This window comes from Oryx dammah, unplaced genomic scaffold (assembly GCF_014754425.2).
Source record: "Oryx dammah isolate SB20612 unplaced genomic scaffold, SCBI_Odam_1.1 HiC_scaffold_11232, whole genome shotgun sequence".
Classification (NCBI taxonomy): Eukaryota; Metazoa; Chordata; class Mammalia; order Artiodactyla; family Bovidae; genus Oryx; species Oryx dammah.
In genome coordinates this window covers 5,753,088-5,773,207 of record NW_024080625.1, presented here as the reverse complement: position 1 = coordinate 5,773,207, position 20,120 = coordinate 5,753,088, and the positions used below count along the sequence as shown (strand labels likewise).

The 20,120-nt window shown below is 37.8% G+C and overlaps 1 protein-coding gene across 1 annotated transcript in view; it reads left to right on the top strand.

Annotated features, from left to right (window-relative positions):
- The window catches only part of LOC120861260 (transmembrane protein 117), a 584,735-nt gene that overhangs the window by 455,682 nt on the left and 108,933 nt on the right, over positions 1 to 20,120 (top strand). Inside the window, exon 6 of the mRNA XM_040236882.1 lies at positions 7,774 to 7,933. Coding sequence (XP_040092816.1) covers positions 7,774 to 7,933 — 160 coding nt within the window. The remainder of the gene's footprint in view (positions 1 to 7,773; positions 7,934 to 20,120) is intronic.

Here is a 20,120-nt window from a genome sequence, read left to right as displayed (position 1 = left end):
TCTGTAAATACTGAAGGAAGTACCATCGGTCGCAGAAGTATCTGAGCTTGGGGGCAGGTGAGGAATAAATACTATTTTCCTCCACTCAGTTCAGTTCAGTCGCTCAGTCGTGTCCAACTCTTTGCAACCCCATGAACCACAGCACACCAGGCCTCCCTGTCCATCACCAACTCCCAGAGTTTACCCAAACTCATGTCCATTGAGTCGGTGATGCCATCCAACCATCTCATCATCTGTCGTCCCCTTCTCCTCCTGCCTTCAATCTTTCCCAACAACAGGGTCTTTTCAAATGAGTCAGCTCTTCGCATCAGGCAGCCAAAATATTAGAGTTTCAGCTTCAACATCAGTCCTTCCAATGAACACCCAGGACTGAATTCCTTTAGGATGGATTGGTTGGATCTCCTTGCAGTCCAAGGGACTCTCAAGAGTCTTCTCTAACACCACAGTTCAAAAGCATCAATTCTTCGGTGCTCAGCTTTCTTTATAGTCCAACTCTCACATCCATACATGACCACTGGAAAAACCATAGCCTTGACTAGACGGACCTTTGTTGACAAAGTAATGTCTCTGCTTTTTAATATGCTGTCTAGGTTGGTCATAACTTTCCTTCCAAGGAGTACACATCTTTTAATTTCATGGCTGCAGTCACCATCTGGAGAAGGAAATGGCAACCTCCTCCAGTATTCTTGCCTGGAAAATCCGATGGATGGAGGAGCCTGGTAGGCTACAGTCCATGGGGGTCACAAAGAGTCAGACACGACTGAGAGACTTCACTTCATTTCAGTCACCATCTGCAGTGATTTTGGAGCCCCCCAAAAATAAAGTCAGCTACTGTTTCCACTGTTTCCCTATCTATTTGCCATGAACCAGATGCCATGATCTTAGTTTTCTGAATGCTGAGCTTTACTAGATTAAATCAATTTATTTATTCTTACTGTTTTTAAAATATCAGTAATGTGCCAGTCATTGATAATTAGTAATGGATGACACAGCCCAAATCCAAAGAACTTTGCAGCATACTAAGTAATTTTTTCCTAAAACATGTGTTTTGTTCCACATCTAGAATTATGAAACACAAAGAAACTAAATTGATTTCTTCTGACCAAAACTAACTATGCTCTGTATCAATAAGCTACTTTTAAGTACCTCTGAGTAAACTGACATCATTCAGACACAGCTAGAGAAATTCAGGCCACTAAAAGGAATGTGACCATTTCATTTGCTACCTCTTATGTCAAAATTGCCAATGGCCAGGACTCCACATTAAGTTGCAATGGTTGGACACCGCTGAACTCCAAGGGGCATTGTTTATGTAGATTAGCATGCCAGGACCTGTCCACATAAATTAAAATCTGCATGGCCAGATGACCCAACCCAGAGGTGCCTTTTTTAGCCACCTCTTTTATGCCCTTTCAAAAACAAGAGTTGCTAAATATCTTCTTCATTTCAACTTGTTCACTGCATTTTGAGCTCCTGCTGTATTTAGGGCACTTTTCTTCATGGAATAATAGAGAGATATAAAGATAAATAAAACATAAACATATAGTTTAATGGACAACATTAAAGTCTAATAATTTCCTTTACCACCTCCAAATCCCAATAGAGCCACAAACAAGATAAGTTTAATAACTGCATCTTGTTTCGCAGGATCCTATCTTAACACATCTGTTCAGGTTGGCCAAGAACTGACTGTAGCATTAAAGAAAGCCACATGAGAAGCTGTGCCCTTTCCCTAGGTCACTAAGCAAGCATCACCTTTGTGTTCCCTTGGTGCTTCTTGCTCATAAGAGTGGGAAACAGGAAGGACACTAAAACTATTTCTTTACGGACTTCTAAGGAGCAATCTTGACTTCATCAGCTAGGTGATGGTGCTGAGTAAACCCATGAATTTCAGGATGAGCTGGCTTGAGGACCCAAGTGGTGATTGCTTTACTCACAGAGTTGCAGTGGCAACATTGGTCATTAAAACAAGCAAAATGACAAGTGTCAGGATTCTCTCATGGCCATCTCTCAGGCCACAACTTCTGTGTTCTGGTAGTTGGTGTTCCAAATGGAACTGGATGTTTGAATTGGCTCTCAGTTTTACAATGAAAAGTGAAGAAGAGTATTCTTCTGTTTATGCCTGCTTGTTTTATTTTCCCCTCTAAACAACATGGTGAGAAATAATGATATTAAATCATTTTAAATTCTATTGTCATGTCACATTTCATTTTATGTGTTAGTACTTTAACATATGAAACTATAACTAACTTAATTGTAAGATTAAATTTGCCATCTTGATCCATGCACTCATTCTTTTTTATAGTGATAACATTAGAATTTTCATTTTTAATAAGATTCACAGAATTTTATTTTCTTATGAGAAAGTATAAAATACTATCTGACTTGTTTTGATTGAGCTCCAACATTTTAACACAAGTACTGTAGAAAGAAATTAAAGTGATTTTTACTTCTTTTAGCCGTTACAGTAATTGTATCACATAATCAGAAAAAAATATGATATTCCTGACTGGAATAAAAGATTATAAACATTTTAGAACATGAGTAATGGCTAATCTGTTAAAACATATGAAAACATTTATTATGTTGAATCACATGAAATTGCTATTTTTAGTATAAAACATGATCAAATTTTGATGATTTTGTTTTAGTCAACATATAATATATGAGTTAGGAGATTCTCTACATCCCTGCTGCCTGGTTTAGTCAAAATGAAATTGTGTGATGATTAACACTGAGTTAGCCCTCTGTGGATAATCCAAGCTCAGTGCCAGTTCTTCTCTCTCTTGATTTAATCTCTGATTTCAGGCTATTTAATTGTGCAATAAGTCTGTCTTACAGTGGTTATGAATGGAAGAGGGAAAGCAATGTTAACTAATTTAGTTACTTAAAATAGAAGTTCAGTATTTTTTCAAAAATCAAGAAATTAGAGTGAAAGAATGGTTAAGACTATGAATTAAACCACTATTGGGGAATTATCTTGATTCATTTACATGCACTACTCTGTTTCCAGTCAACATGCGTAATAGATATTTGAGTAGATTATAAAGTATGTTTCCAGATGAGATCCAGATGATATTAAATTTTTTAGCATATCTGCAGATTTTTAGCTAAAGAGAGAAAGTAGTTTACTACAGGGCAAGTCCTGTCCCTGGCAATCCATGTGACATGAGCAAGTTCCCTAACCTCTCTGGAAGCATTTAATTTTCTCATCTAACTGACAACTCATAGTGCACATATAAATTCACAATTCCATAGCAACCCTGTGGTTCCCAGGAGCCCACCCCAAAGATTGGGAAGCAGTGAATTAGAAAAGCTCTTTTAACCCTTGGTCTCACATTCTAATTCGTATTAATTTAAGAGGAGTTAGCAGCAATTGAGGGAAAGCAAACACACTGGAAATTTGAAAACATGGAAGTGAGACTAACCACTTCAGCTGATAATTATGTGTGAGTTCTTTCTGTTTGACTGGTGGCCAGAAACCAGAGACAGTGGAATTGATGAGCCAGGATGTCCTGCTGCTACTGGCTGCAGCTTGAAAGGAAATAATCCAGATAATTGTTTAATTGGATGCTATTTAAAAAGAGAAGTTGGAACTCCCAAGAATCTAAACATCTTTTCAACCGTATTGGTTAAATAAAAACCAAAGGAGGCTGCATTGATGGCTAGCATCCATGAGGTTCCATTTTCACCTCCATTTTCACTATCCTTTTTAACCATTTCCTGTCAGTTCTTGTTAGAGGCTCTGTCACTTTTACTTTTCAATGTTAAGCATTCCTGGATCATAACTTTCCAACATTATACTTACATTAATAATAAAAATGGAAAATGAGTGAGATCTTAGCTATGGATCTAGTAACGAGAGGGTAAAATCAAGTGCTTCAAATGAGAGGCAGTGTGTACTACAGTTATGACACAGATTTTCATGAGTCAGCCTGGGTTTGAGTCATCTTATATCTTTTATTTTATATAATTGATAAAATCCATAGCACAGGTTCAGTTAACTGAACTTTCACTCACTAAGTTTCTGCACTTGCAATTTGGAGTTAGTTGATATTGGATTGTAGTAAGAATTATACACACACACACACAGAAGAATTATACTAGTTAATTTGTGTAAAGCTCTTATACCAGTCTGTGACATATTGCAGGTGGCATGCCTGCAATTTTTTGTTGTTGTTTAGTCACTAAGTGGTGTCTGGCTCTTTTGCAACCTCATGGACTGTAATGCACCAGGCTCCTCTGTCTGTCGAATTTCCCAGGCAAGACTATTGGAGTGGGTTACCATTACCTTCTCCTGAGGATCTTCCCAACCCAGGAATCGAACCCATGTCTCCTGCACTGCAGGCAGATTCTTCGTCACTGAGCCACCTGGGAAGCCCATGGCTAGTAACTTGTTATTGTTACTGTTTCCTTCATAGAAGTTTCACATAAAAGTGACTATTTTTGTATAACCAAATAGAGTCATGGCTCTTTGAAACTGGTGCTTTAACTGAATTATCATAGCATGGTACAATCTATCAGTTTAATAAGAGGTGGCTCAGAAAAACAAAGCACAAGCAATAGTTTTGCTTCCACAAACTGTCTATATCTCATCTATATCTAGATAAGGCATTGAATGTAATTTTGCAGGTGGAATAACCAATTAATGGATTTTAATCCCCTTTTCCTTTTCTTTATTCCATCCTCTTGACTTTATTTTTAGAGCTCCTTCTCTGAGCTGTATGCATTCATATTTAATGATTCCCATTTTTATTCTTTTTGTAGTATTAAATATTAAATATCAGGCAGAATACTTCCTTTACTTTCTCTTTGGAGTAATAAAACATTATCACTAACTTTCTCTTGAGATCTGTAGCAATACTCTTTGTCAAAACAGAAGTAATTAATAAAGCCAGGAAAGCACCTAGGAAAAGCTCTTAGGAAGAGTATTATTATTTATTGGGTAAATAAAATATATCAAATAAACTAAACATCTAAGACATGAATTGGTATAGATTTGGTCTCAGGAAGCTCTGAGACATTCTGGTCTCAGGAAGTTCTGTAGAGCTCCGAAGCTCTACAACAGATATTATGATAAATTCTAATTACCAAAGAGTTTTAATGATACTTTAAATCATTTTATTCACAGTGAGATTATTAGCATAAGTAAGAATGACTCCTTTGAACAGACTGTGGTTGACAAGGAAAAGGGGTATAGGGGAGGGATGAACTGGGAGTTCAGAATCAGCAGATGCAACAATTTTGTATAGAGTGGATAAACAACAGGGTCCTATTGTATAGCACAGGGAACTGTATTCAGTACCCTGTGATAAACCATAATGGAAAATATGAAAAAGAATATATATATATGTGTGTGTGGGTGTGTGTTGGTGTGCCTGCATCACTTGGCTGTACAACTGAAACTGACACAACATTGTAAATCAACAATTCTTCAATAAAATAAATTTTAAAAACAAAATAGCTCCTTTGTGAATTTTGTAATAGGTAAGACTTGTGATTATTCATCAAACAATTATTTCAAAATCTCATATTTTGTCACCTAAAAATATGCCTCTGCACTAATATTTAATTTTACAGTATCAGTTTACATACTTAGACCAGTGAAGTGACATCAAATATGAATTCCTATGTAATCAACTGTCTTCACAAAAATAAGATTTCAGGTGTCTCTTGGGGAAAGTGCAGCAATGACATTAAAAATACTAACCTATCAACCACAGGCTCAGACCAGTAGGATGGGCTGTAACCCTCTTTCACCAAGACTTCACCCTCTTGTACTAGATAACAGGAAGGTGGAGGAGCCTTGTGAAACAGGCAGAAAAGGACAAGCTTGAGAGAATTGGGATCCCAACCATTTACCAACCTGTACCAGACAGGGAAGCCTGGCATGCTGCAGTCTATGCGATCACAAAGAGCTGGACAAAACTGAGTGACTGAGCAAGTTATACAGTGTATACTAAGAAGTATATATATTCATAGCATCCTTGTGAAGCACACATATGAAAAGCCAAGAGTGATGAGGAAATACCTTTATTATCAAAAAAGAGCTTCAAAAAATAGTCAATATCCATCTATTCTTCATGAAAGTTGTTATATTTTTGTAGACAAAAGAAATTATAATTTAATTCAAATTTGCTTAAAGTTTCTCAAACTCAAGAAGACAAAAACAAATTGACTTAAATTTTTTTTTAATTCCATTGTTCTTATGTTTTACTGTATAATATTTGCAATTTCTTTCTGTTGTAGTTTAACAATTATTTAGGATTTCTCTCATGCTCATTTAATCCATTTGGATTTCAGGAAATGCTCAAAGATGTTCTAAACAGTAGCATAGAAAATTTTTAATTCATACTTTGGAGATAATGAGTCAAGTTCTTTAGAATCTGCAATTTTAATAAATTTTAATAAATTTTTATTTTCTAAAATTGAAAAAATGTATCTTTTCTATTCATAGGGTAAAAATCTAAAGAAGTATTCATTATATTCATTTTATCAAAATATAACCTGTTCAAATAGAAAGTTGTAAAAAGGAAACTCCAAGTTTTAGTTTAGAAATTTGTATTTTGTTCAGTTGTTAAGAGAATTCTAGGATGATTCATATTATTCCATTTTTCTTTTCTCTATTTTATTTATTCCTTTCCATTAAAATTATTTTCAGAATATTTTTTCTTTTTCATTTTTCTTCTTATAATTCAAAACAATATCTTTGTACAAAGATCATTCTAAAAGCAGAGGCTCTACTCCATTATGGACAATTCTGTGGCAGATTGCATTTTCACTGCCCACATTTCAGATTCACTTTGAATATCAGTATTAAAGACCAAGTTAAGTATTTTCTTTAAGACTTTATTTGATGATTGTTACAATTTCAACAAATGTTGTTTGAACTCCATCTGCATATAATTGTGTAAGATTTTATGGAGGCTACAAAAATATATAAAAGAAAAATCTCAGGCCCCTATTATCTTATGGGCTTCTCTAGTAGCTCAGATGGTACAGAATCCACCCGCAATGTGGGAGGCCTGGGTTCGATCTCTGGGTTGGGAAGATCCCCTGGAGAAGGGAATGGCTACCCACTCCAGCATTCTTGCCTGGAGAATTCCATGGACAGAAGAGCCTGGTGGGCTACAGTCCACGCATTCACAAAGTCGGACATAACTGAGCAACTAACACACACAGTATCTTAGAACTAGGGATGGGGGAATCAGACGTTGTGTGACCTGGATAGCTCACTAGGCCCCAAGTGATCTATGATATGAGGCCCATGAGAAGAGGCTATGCATTCGGCATGTAGAAGTGGTTTCTCTACAGAGCTCGTCAGGATATGGGGATGATGAAGGAGACCCATCTATCTATATTCTCTCTCTTTAGAATGATCATGGAATTCAAGGACTTTCTTACCCATCTGCCTTATGTATGTCTGCCACCTTCAGTAAAATAATGTATATATAATGAGAGTTACAACCAATGCTCTCTCTGGTATATATAGTACGCTAAGTAAGGTTATTTATAATATTTTGTTGTAATTATTTGTTCTATAATCAGTGCCTTATTTTTCTTTAGGAACATTCTTGAAAGAGATACTATCATACCTTTTTCTAATTGCTTTTGAAAGAAAGCTCAAGTTGCTTCTTTTTTCATCTTCCTTTTGGGGATTATGCCTTAGGATAAGTACTTGGCAAAGGGTAGATGTTTAATACAGCAGATCGTGTGCATTCGCCGCTGTTTGTATTATTACTCTAATGTTCTTTACTGTCATGTTCCTCGCAGGACGGTTCTTTTTACTCTGACATCTGTGGTTGTACTTGTCATTACAACTGACTGGATCAGCTGGGACAAGCTGAATCGGGGATTTTTGCCCAGTGATGAAGTTTCCAGAGCCTTCCTGGCTTCTTTCATCTTGGTCTTTGACCTCCTTATTGTAATGCAGGTAAATGTCTTTGTATTTTCTTCCTCTACTGAAGCCACCCCAAGCTTTGTTCTCTATATTGTAAACATCATTCAGTGAAAGGCTCCATAAAGCTAGAGAAATGCATAGTTTACAGTTGCTATTAATGGAGCCTTCTCTAATCATATTTTCAGCCCTTTTACTGGGAGTATAAGCCAAATGGGCTTTTATGAGAAGGGCACCAGGAAGTCATTGTATGACCATTGCAAGGTGCCCCTGGAAACCATACAGAATGGTTTTGTTTTTTGCCAAAGCTTCAGGGGAAAAAAACACATCACTGTCATTTAGTAAATGGAAAGCTGCAGAGATGAGGATGATATAAAACCAACGAAGCCAAGATAAGCAATTGCCAAAGCAACTCAGGGTTTTAAAGCAGTTGAAATGGAATAATATAAAAATGCTTTTTCTGGTTATGGAAATTATCACTTTCTTTCAGTATTCACAAGAGATCATTCCATTTTTATGTAAACAATATTTCTGCCCTGCTTAGCAACAGATTGTTTGTACAGTGGCTTTGTGCTAACCAGTGCTACTCATGTAATCTTCTGGTGTGAATGCTTTGGGGTCTTAGGGATGTTCCTTTGAGTCAAGCAGAAAGAGACATTAACTATTACTTGGCACTTTGTCTTGTTCATTAAATGTCCATCCATTTGCTAGACATTCTCTTACTGCTTTCATAAGGCAGTTTTGTGTTTTCCTCTCCAGAGGCATTGTAAGTCACCAGAACAAAGGCTCCATTGCTGAAGGGAAAATAAACTTCATTATGTTCAGAATTTATGTAAGATTTCACAGGATACTAGACTGGTTTTCTCATTTTTAGAGGCAAAGAGATGCCTTTTTAAAGATATTCTTTAGTGTTTTGAAAGAGAATAACAATCTGTTTTGCTTTGTGGTTATTGTTGTTGTTTTTCAGGGGGGTTATATTTTTGTTTCTTTGTTTTGGTATATAACATCGCCCAGGCATGAGACTCAAGATGGTTCTTAGGATATATTATTTTGTGCTGTGCTTAGTCACTCAGTTGTGTCCGACTCTGCAACCCCATGGTCAGTACCCCACCAGCCTCCTACGTCCGTGGTGATACTCCAGGCAAGAATACTGGAGTGAGTTGCCATGCCCTCCTCCAGGGATTGTCCCAACCCAAGGATTAAACCTAGGTCTCCTTCATTGCAGGAGGATTATTTACTGTCTGGGCCACCAGGAAATGGTATTATTTTAATGGATGACAATTTAAAATACATTGTTGTTAATTTAAAATACATTGTTGTTTTTAAGAATTAAATAAAATTGAATTATTGTCTCATCTAAAACTTGACATACATCTTTTTTATTTCCTGTGTGATAGTTTAGCATAGTGAAGAAAGCCCTAGGGAAGCCCTGGCAAGGTTCATTGTCTCTCACTTGCTGTAGGACCTCCTCTGGATATTTGTAAAATTGAGTTTATAGCACTTACAAAATAATGTGTCATGCATTAGTTGTTTAAAGACTATTTTTATTTTCTTTCATCTAACACTCCTCTTTATGAATATACTATCATTTGTAAAATATCTACTTTACCCAAGTGGCCTACTGGTACCTCTTGAACACATCTTAGTGTCAGAAGTATCCATAGTCAAGTAGACCATTATCTTTTCATTTGTATATGTGAGAGCATAAATGTCTTGATTTCCTACTACCATCCACCACCTTTTACCCTCTTTATATAGTTTTAATTATTCTTCCAATAGGTTCACTAAAATCAGGGATTGAAGTGGGAAAATGTAATGTTACAATTTGCCAATGTTATGGGTCACTCAAAGAGTATTTAATAAAAGAGAGATGGAAGGAAGGATAATCAGGATTTATGCATGCAGAGTCAGCAGGATTTGGAAGGGAAAGGCATTCTAGATGCAGGAAATGGCATGAAAGTGTGGAGTCAGTAAATACTGAAGTGTTCAGAGAGTGCCCAGAACACCTTGACTGAAGATGGAGAGTTTCTGCTGAGGAATATATCAGTTTGGACTGTTTCGGCTACAAGTAACAGTAACCCTGCCAAGCCAACGTAGTCAAAGGGGAAAAGGGGAAATGTATGGCTGCGTGATGAGGCTGTCCTGCAGAATTAAAGAGGAGGTATGCAGTAGCGTTTTAGTGGCACACGAAAGCAGAGACTAAAGTGTAACAGGAAGCCCAGACCAAACTCTTATTCTCCAGCTCTCATCTTTTTTTTCTTCGCTGCTACTTTCTTATTCTCTCTTGCTGTAAAGCAGCTTTTTCAGCTTTCCAGTTCACATGGAAGAAGATGGCCACAGTCAGCACCTGAGAGAGAGACTGCTCTCTGGCTGTTGGGTCTGCCTCTGGATTCCAGGGAAGGAGTAGCAGGGACCAGGTTGTCCTGCATCCACCTGTGTCCTGTTGGGAGTGAAGCAGTCCTAAAGATAAATGGGGGAGAAGTTGGGCCTCAAAAACCAGATTAATAGGTGTCTAATACAAGGAGGAGTCGAAGATGAGGTCCCCCCAGAGGAGGTCTGATTAACTTCTTTGCTCTCTCCCTCAACCCTTAGTAAGCCAGCCAGGCATACTGATTCATCATTTGCTATGTCTCTTGTGGGGCTTCCCAGGTAGCTCAGTGGGTAAAGAATCTGCCTGCAGTGCAAGGGACACAGGAGCTGAGGGTTCAGTCCCTGGGGTCAGTAAGATCCCCTGGAGAAGGGCATGGCAACCCACTCTAGTATCCTTGCCTAGAGAACCCCATGGACAGAGGAGCCTGGCAGGCTGCAGTCCATGGGGTCACAAAGAGCTGAACATGACTGAAGTGGCTGAGCACGCAAGCCTCTTGTAACCTTATCTTTCCTTTTCATTCCTCTGCCACCATTCCAGTCCTGACTCTCCTCTGTACTATTGTAAACTAATCTCCAATTGAACCTTCTGCCTCCAGATGTCCCTTTGGCCCATATGCCCTATACAACTCACCCTCCTAAGCTTCCAATCTGAAACATCATGATGTATATGTCACTTTTCAACCAAAAATATTGTCAGTGACTCCCGTTGTCAAAGAATGAAGTCCAGACTCCAGGAGCTCTCTGTTAGTGCCCTATGTGGTCTGACCTTATCTATGTATTCTCTCACATCTTCTATGATCTGGCTCTGCCCCAGCCCCAAGGACTGTTACTTGACCCCAGCAGCTTTATTCCAGGATGTCTGTGATCCTCTGTTTCTTTCCCAGGTCACGTCTCTCAGTCCTGTTCTACTTGGTTTGACTTGACCATTGAATACCATTCCAGTGCCCCCTCATTAAAGCCATGGGATGACTTCCTCCTTGCAACTCCTGAGGCACATTTTACCCACCCTGCAAATCAGCATTTCACCTTTTCCTGCTTGGTAGAGCATAAGCCATTGCTTATAACTATCTATCCCTGGAGCCTCTCTAGCACAGAGCCTTACATGTGCAGCAATAGACTCAGAGTAATAACTGCTTGATGAGGATAAAGTAGTGGCATTTTGGCACTGAGTTTCATGCAAACTTGGTCCCCCTCTGGGAGCATCATGTTGAAGTTCAAGGAACTAGTACATGTGGTGAGAGAGTGGATTTAAGGAATCAGAGCCTCAGAAGGCATATATATTCAAGCTTTTAAAAATATCTAACACAAATGTCCTAACAAGTCCATAACCAACTAAGCTCTGATCTAATCCACTTCATATCCACATATTTCTAACAAAAGAGAAATAGAAAAGTAGACAAATTGGTGGAAATGGAGAAGTAGTTTTACTAAAAGGTTTTACCTCATTAAAATTATTTAAGGGATTTAAAAGTAATTGATTCTAGGCTTTTATAATGGTAGGAAAATTCAACTTATATGATTGAAAGATATTTTAATGCTTGGTTTAAAAAAACCAATTAGAATCTTATAGTATGGCTATAAAGATTTTATATTAACAGGACTATAGGCCCATTCTGAATATTTTCAGAGAAAGTACAATTATTTATTTTTATGACTTTTAACTAGAATTTTTCTACACTTTTGTGAATACTATTTGTTGTATCACATTTTTCTGAGTTTTAGTAAATTCGCTAGAACTAAGGCATAAACAGATGCCAATAAACTATAACATGACTCATATAAATCACACATTACTATAGAACACAAGAAGTAAATTGTAAAGAACATTCCCTCTGAGGAAATCTTGTCTCAAATTTGTTTATGTCATTTAACTTTTATATACTCCTTGAATTCCTTCCTTAAGTATTTAATCTGCCATTATATTCCATCTGGGATTCCCTGATAGCTCAGGTGGTAAAAAAAAAAAAAAAAAAAATCCACCTGCACTGCAGGAGACCTGGGTTCAATCCATGGGTTGGGAAGATCCCCTGGAGGAGGGCATGGCAACCCACTCCAGTATTCTTGCCTGGAAAATCCTCCATGGACAAAAGAGCCTGACAGGCTACAGTCCATGGTGTCACAAAGAATTGGACACAACTGAGTGACTAAGCACATATATCCCACCTACTCATCTTTTCTGCTATATTGAAGAAAAGATATACCTAAGGCATATAAGAATTAAAAATATATGTTGTCCAGGAAGCAAGGGCTTCCCAGGTGGTGCTAGTGGTAATGAACCCATTTGCCAATGCAAGAAACATAAGAGATGTTGGTTTGATCCCTGTGTGGAGAAGATCCCCTGGAGGAGGGCATGGCAACCCACTCCAGTGTTCTTGCCTGGAGATCCCATGGACAGAGGAGCATGCTGGGCTACGGTCCATAGAGTTTCAAAGAGTCAGACACAACTGAAATAACTTAGCACACACACACAGAGTAAGCAAAGAACAAAATGTGTCTTAGGGGTTCACCAAAAAAGAAAAATAAACAAAAGAGAGATAGCAGTGTAGACAGAACAGTAGGGAGGAGCTTCAGAAAAGAAATTAAATTAAGACAAGCATCTTGAATTTTAGACGGCAGAACAAGGAACAAGAAAAAATTTTCCAACTAGGAGTAGTATCATAGTCATCAATGTGAAAACTCAAGTTTGTTCCATTAAGATAAGAAAACATTTAATAATTCATTTCTAGTGTTCATCTTACCAGGTGCTGGAGACAGAGGATAGGGGAAAGGAGATCAAAGATCAGTAACACAGTGCACAGGAGTCTGTAGCTGCAGAGAGGAATTCACAATTTAATGGAATAGATATGAGTAGAAAAATAAAAATATTTGAAAAAGACTATATTTAGATGAATTATTCAGGTTGAAAGTAAAAATTCCTGCCTTGACACTTTTAAATTCAGCTAACCCACCCTCCCAAAATATGAAGGCTTTAGGAGAAGAAATTCCTCTTCATAAGTTAGAGAACATTCTGGGGTTTTTACTAGACAAGAAGAGAGACAGAGTGAAAGAAGGAAGAGAAAGGGAGAGAAGGAGGAGGAGATGTGAAAGGCTCAAAAGATAGATATAGGCAGGAGTGAGTGGAGGAGCCAGTAAAATTTTCCAGTGTGTGTGAGTGGGTGAAGGTGGGCAGGACTAGGCAGTGATGATGACCACAGAGGCCAGTGATGCTATCAGTTCAGTTCAGTTGCTCAGTTCTGTCCAACTCTCGGCAACCCCATGGACTGCAGCACGCCAGGCTTCCCTGTCCATCACCAACTCCCAGAGCTTGCTCAAACTCATGTCCATCAAGTCAGTGATGCCATCCAACCATTTCATCCTCTGTCGACCCCTTTTCATCCTGCCTTCAATCTTTCTCAGCATCAGGGTCTTTTTTTTTTTTTTTTGCACTTTCTTTTTTATTTTTTGTTTTACTTTACAATTCTGTATTGGTTTTGCCATACATTGACATGAATCCACCAAAATGAGTCAATTCTTTGCATCAGGTGGCCAAAGTATTGGAGTTTCAGCTGCAGCATCAGTCCTTCCAATGAATATTCAGGACTGATTTCCTTTAGGATTGGCTTTCCTTATAGTCCAAAGGCCTCTCAAGAGTCTTCTCCAGCACCACAGTTCAAAAGCATCAATTCTTCAGCGCTCAGCTTTTTTATAGTCCACCTCTCACATCCATACATGACTAGTGGAATAAACCATAGCTTTGACTAGATGGACCTTTGATGGCAGAGTAATGTCTCTGCTTTTTAATATGCTCTCCCGGTGGATCATAGCTTTTCTTCCAAATAGCAAGTGTCTTTTAATTTCATGGCTGCAATCACCATCTGCAGTGATTTTGGAGCCCAGAAATATAAAGTTTGCCACTGTTTCCACTGTTTCCCCATCTATTTGCCATGAAGTGATGGGACCAGATTCCATGATCTTAGTTTTCTGAATGTTGAGCTTTAAGCCAACTTTTTCACTCTCCTCTTTCACTTTCATCAAGAGGCTCTTTAGTTCTTCTTCACTTTCTGCCATAAGGGTGGTGTCATCTGCATATCTGAGGTTATTGATATTTCTCCCGGCAGTCTTGATACCAGCTTGTGTTTCTTCCAGTCCAGCGTTTCTCATGATGTACTCTGCATATAAGTTAAATAAGCAGGGTGACAATACACAGCCTTGATGTACTCCTTTTCCTATTTGGAACCACTCTGTTGTTTCATGTCCAGTTCTAACTGTTGCTTCCTGACCTGCATACAGATTTCTCAAGAGGCAGGTCAGGTGGTCTGGTATTCCCATCTCTTTCAGAATTTTCCACAGTTTGTGGTGATCTACACTGTAAAAATATTAGGCATAGCTGATAAAGCAGAAATAGATGTTTTTCTGGAACTTTCTTGCTTTTTTGATGATCCAACAGATGTTGGCGATTTGATTTCTGGTTCCTCTGCCTTTTCTAAAACCAGCTCAAACATCTGGAAATTCAAAGTTCATGTATTGTTGAAGCCTGGCTTGGAGAATGTTGAGTCATTACTTTGTTAGTGTGTGAGGTGATATATCTATTGTTAAATTTTCATTTTTTCTTTGTTTATCAAAAATGCTTTGCATAACTGAACTCTGATGGATTGGTGTGGGAAGGTTAAAAAACTGTTGTGCTTCACACCTGGATTGGTATAGCTTAGCATCAAGATAACAAGTGCCCAGGAGGTGGAGAAAGTCATGAGTTAAATTGCTAGATTTTACAGGTAAATACAGGGAGGTTTTGAACACATATGTGTTTCCTTGAACTTTTCTTCTCTTTAACAGCTTGTCCTCTAGAAATCTTCCCTCAATACCTTGTGTGATTCTTAGATACATATAGAAATAAATATATATATATATAATATACATATAGATAGATAATATGGATTAAATATTCATTGTATATGTAATAGCTTTATGTATTTCAGGGTGATGGGAGAAATCTTTTAAAAAAGAGACTTTTAAAGGGAAAAATAGATTTAAGGATTATATTTTGGTGAATATGTGTGAAAACACTGTTGATGCATCTTTTCAATGCTTCTCTTTCTTGTAATTTATCTATGCACCTGCCTATTACTTTCATACCTACATACCTACTTTCCTCCTGTAACATGTGAGCTCAAGGAGAAGAAATGTAGTTTTTCATTTTCACAGCTAATTTATGTTCAGTATGTTGCAGCTTCACCATAAATATTTTGCTGAATGAAAGAATAAATAAAGGGATGAACATAACATTATTTCAGGAAAGCCAAAGAATATGAGATTTTTCAAGAAATAAAATGTTTATGAACAGCAGGAGAATGAACCATCAATACTATCAGATTAGGTCATTTCCACTGAAGTATGATCCTACAGTAATTAAATATCCAAATAAAAATCTGAATAAAATGCTCAGTTAAATATTAAAAAGGACTCTTTGGTCTAGTTGGAAAGCACTTAAAGAGAAGTAATATTTCCTGAAAAGTAATTATTAATGCACTGAAAAAAATAATTATGAAGATTACATTCAACAGTCATTTCACTGAATTACATTTACAAATCTAAATTGTATTTCTTTTCTGTTCCATGCATCATTGACTATTTAAAAAAATAGACATTGTATCTCTTGATAGACTTTATTTAAAAACTCCATTCACCTGACTTTAGTAGGGCACTTGTTTTGAGAGTGGAATCAATTCCTTTAGAACATGGGGCAGAGCAACAAGCATGAAGCTATTTTCATTAAATAGCCATAGTGTTTTGACAAGTTGGCATATATTTTAGGATGAGTTATTTCAACTGTTTTGTTTACAGCTTACTTAGAAAGGGTTGTTTAAATGTCTGTCCTCAAGTTTTAGCATCTTCTTCAGCTTTGGGAATACTTATATAACTTTCTTCAAAGTATTTAAAACTCCTCTTCACATTTGTTTTATATCTTTATTTTCCTTATGCAATTTCTACACCCTTGTTTGAAAACACAGTAAAGGTAATTTCTGTCATAGGTTGACATGATGATATGAAATAAGGATTTATCCTTTATATAGTACCTGGATTAACCATAAATGCTGGTTCTCTTCATGATATGTGTCTAGGAGATCGAATTGCAGTTTTATTGTCACTATTTTGTGCTTTTGACATCATTGTCGGTCCAAGTGGATAATACAGACCTTCAAGTTGTACCCCCATTTAAATGCTTCAGACCCGAGGTATTTTGTTTAAAAAGAAAAGTTAGAGGATAATCACAGAGGGGAACCTCAATATATTAATTAGTAGTCCCAGAAACTAGTCTTCAAATAGCAGACAGACTTATCATAAGTCATGTCTATGTAGCACGACGGAGGCGAACCAAGCAGGCAGGAGGTGCCAGAGAACAGATTTTGGAGAAGGTGATAGGTAAACTGGAAGCATTGGGGTTATCAGGCAAAATAAAATTTAGAATTCAATTGCAGGTATATGACAAACACACTCACTCGAAAATGAAACTAATAATCTGGCTAGATATGAAATAGATCACAGTTTTAAAACAAGTGGGAAGGTCTATGAGGGATTATTGTGAGCAGGAAAGATCACCCAAGTCTTTATGGATAATGTGGGAGAGAATGTAGCTTGAAGGAATGATAAGATTTGTTTAAGCAAGTGGAAAATAGAGACATTCAAGTGGTAGCCCCCTTTAAATGCTTCAGACCCCGAGGTATTTTGTTTTTTAAAAAAGCTAGAATATGATTTTTAAAAACTAGGAAGATATAAATTCTACACTATTGCACATGAGCAGTAATTTTTTCAAAGCCACACTGAGGCAGCAAAACAGAACTCCCTTAAATTAGTATTTTTCCAATGGATGCATTGTTTGCAGGTGCTGTGGAATGATCAGTGCTTGATCATCACCCCTAAAGAGTGTTCCAGCCCTGGCCACTACCCTATCTTTGTGCATATGTATCATGGTTCTCCCTGGACCGCGTGTATTGTGTTGCCATTTGTCATTGCATCAATTTTACATGATAAAACAAAGTATAATGTTGAAGACTAACACAGTCAGTCGTTTCATCAGGCCCTCAGCTTCACTGGGGCAAGTTTCAAACTGGAAGTATTATACGACAGGTCAGAGTTTTATAGGTTTGTTGTAGAACAACAAACCGAGAAGACGTCCTCATGAAGAGGACATGACCCCACCTGTTGACCCACAAGTGGGATCTAGCACTTGAAAGGGTCCTTCTGCTCCTCTGTGTCTGTATATCTCCTGTCCACATCATTCCCAGAGTGCAAGCCATTTGCAAAGGAGCAGTCTTGAGAGAGCAAAGTGTAGTTGAGACCATGTGATAGGTAGTTTCTCAGTCAAAGTTCCATTAACTCTGGAGCTGGACATGCAAGATGAGCCTTGAGGAATACCGGGTAGAAACTAACGTAAAAGGCTAGCATTCACTGAGCATTTACTATATTCTGGGCAAAGACCTGGATGCTTAGGCACACAATATCTTATTTAATCTTCTCAACCCCTCCTAAAGGATTGATAGTGTTATTGTCTATAATTTAACAAATGAGCAAAGTGGGAACTGCCCAAGGTACACAGAGTCTGACCTCAGCAGAATTGGGATTTAAAAAAAAAAAAAAAACACAGCTGTTATGATTCCAAAGCCCATAGTTTTTTCAGATCTTGTAGTATTGTGCATATCAAATGAATTAATATACACAAATATACTCCAAAGCAATCTAATGTCCAAAGCAAAGCACTTGACATATAGCAGAAAGCTTCATGAATGAAGGGAACACTCCTGCAACAGACTAGAGGCAGGACTCTAAAGTGTGATCTTGGTTAAGTCACTTCATTTTCTCTCATCTACAGTGTGACAGTGTTTTCCTGACCCATGTTATTTTTATGATAGTCTTAAAAAGGCACTTGAAGTGTGATATTTTTACATATTGAAATTATATAATCTGGTTAGAAGAAAATAATTTGGTAAAGAAGTATTTCAAATTTATGCTATGAATTACAATTAGTCATTTAGGCTTCTTTTGATCTTAGCTATGTGGCTCAAGGGTAAAGAATGTGCCTGCAATGCAGGAGAGTCAGGAGACGTAGGTTTGATCCTTGGGTTGGGAAGATCCCCTGGAGGAGGAAATGACAGCCCACACTAGTATTATTATTTTTTTAATATTTATTTGTTGATTGGTTGATTTTTTAATTGTCTTACAAATTGTGTTGGTTTCTGCCAAATATTAACATGAACCAGCCATAGGTATACATATGTTCTCTCCCTCTTGAACCTCCCTCCCATCTCCTTCCCTATTCTACCCCTCTCAGTTGTTACAAAGTCCTAATTTGAGTTGGCTGAGTCATACAGCAAATTCCCATTGGTTATCTATTTTACATATGGTAACATATGTTTCCATGTTACTCTCTACATATATCCCACCCACTCCTTCCTCCCCCTGCAGCTGTAGTTTCTGAGTCAAATGTCCATTCACATTGGAGTTGAACATGCAAGATGAGCCTTGAGGAATATTGAGTAGATAGTAGCTCAAAGTCCAGTCTAGTCTAGTGATCCTAGAGATTGGGTCCATTACCTGGAGCCCATAGTAAGAAACTATTTTAGTGGAAATGGCAAACAAGCTATGAAGAAGGGTAGAATTTGCAGTGTAAACAGAACTGTGCTAAAAAGAAAACAAGGATGAAGAGAGAAAAGGAAGCAGGGAAGCAGAAAGTGTCAGTAAGTCTGTTCTCTATGTCTGTGTCTCCATTCAGTTCAGTTCAGTTCATTTCTTAGTCATGTCCAACTCTTTGCGACCCCATGAACCACAGCACGCAAGGTCCCCCCTGTCTATCACCAACTCCTGGAGTTCACCCAAACCCATGTTCATTGAGTCAGTGATGCCATCCAACCATCTCATCCTCTGTTGTCCCCTTATCCTCCTGCCCCCAATCTTTCCCAGTATCAGGGTCTTTTCAAATGAGTCAGCTCTTCACATGAGGTGGCCAAAGTACTGGAGTTTCAGCTTTAGCATCAGTCCTATCAATGAACACCCAAGACTGATCTCCTTTAGGATGGATTGGTTGGAACTTCTTGCAGTCCAAGGGACTCTCAAGAGTCTTCTCCAACACCACAGTTCAAAAGCATCAATTCTTCTGTGTTCAGCTTTTTTCTCAGTCCAACTCTCACATCCATACATGACCACTGGAAAAACCATAGCCTTGACTAGACGGATCTTTGTTGACAAAGTAATGTCTCTGCTTTTTAATATGCTGTCTAGGTTGGTCATAAATTTCCTTCCAAGAAGTAAGCATCTTTTAATTTCATAGCTGCAGTCACCATCTGCTTTGATTTTGGAGTCTAAGAAAATAAAGTCTGTCACTGTTTCTATTGTTTCCCTATCTTGTGCCATGAAGTGACGAGACCAGATGCCATGATCTTTGTTTTCTGAATGTTGAGCTTTAAGCCAACTTTTTCACTTTCCTCTTTCACTTTCATCAAGAGGCTCTTTAGTTCTTCTTCACTTTCTGCCATAAGGGTAGTGTCATCTGCATATCTGAGGTTATTGATATTTCTCCCAGAAATCTTGATTCCAGCTTGTGCTTCCTCTATCACAGCATTTCTAATGATGTACTCTGCATATAAGTTAAATAAGCAGGGTGACAATATACAGCCTTGACGTACTCCTTTTCCTATTTGGAACCAGTCTGTTGTTCCATGCCCTGTTCTAACTGTTGCTTCCTGACCTGCATATTGATTTCTCAAGAGGCAGGTCAGGTGGTCTGGTATTCCCATCTCTTTCAGAATTTTCCACAGTTTATTGTGATCCACACAGTCAAAGGCTTTGGCATAGTCAATAAAGCAGAAATAGATGTTTTTCT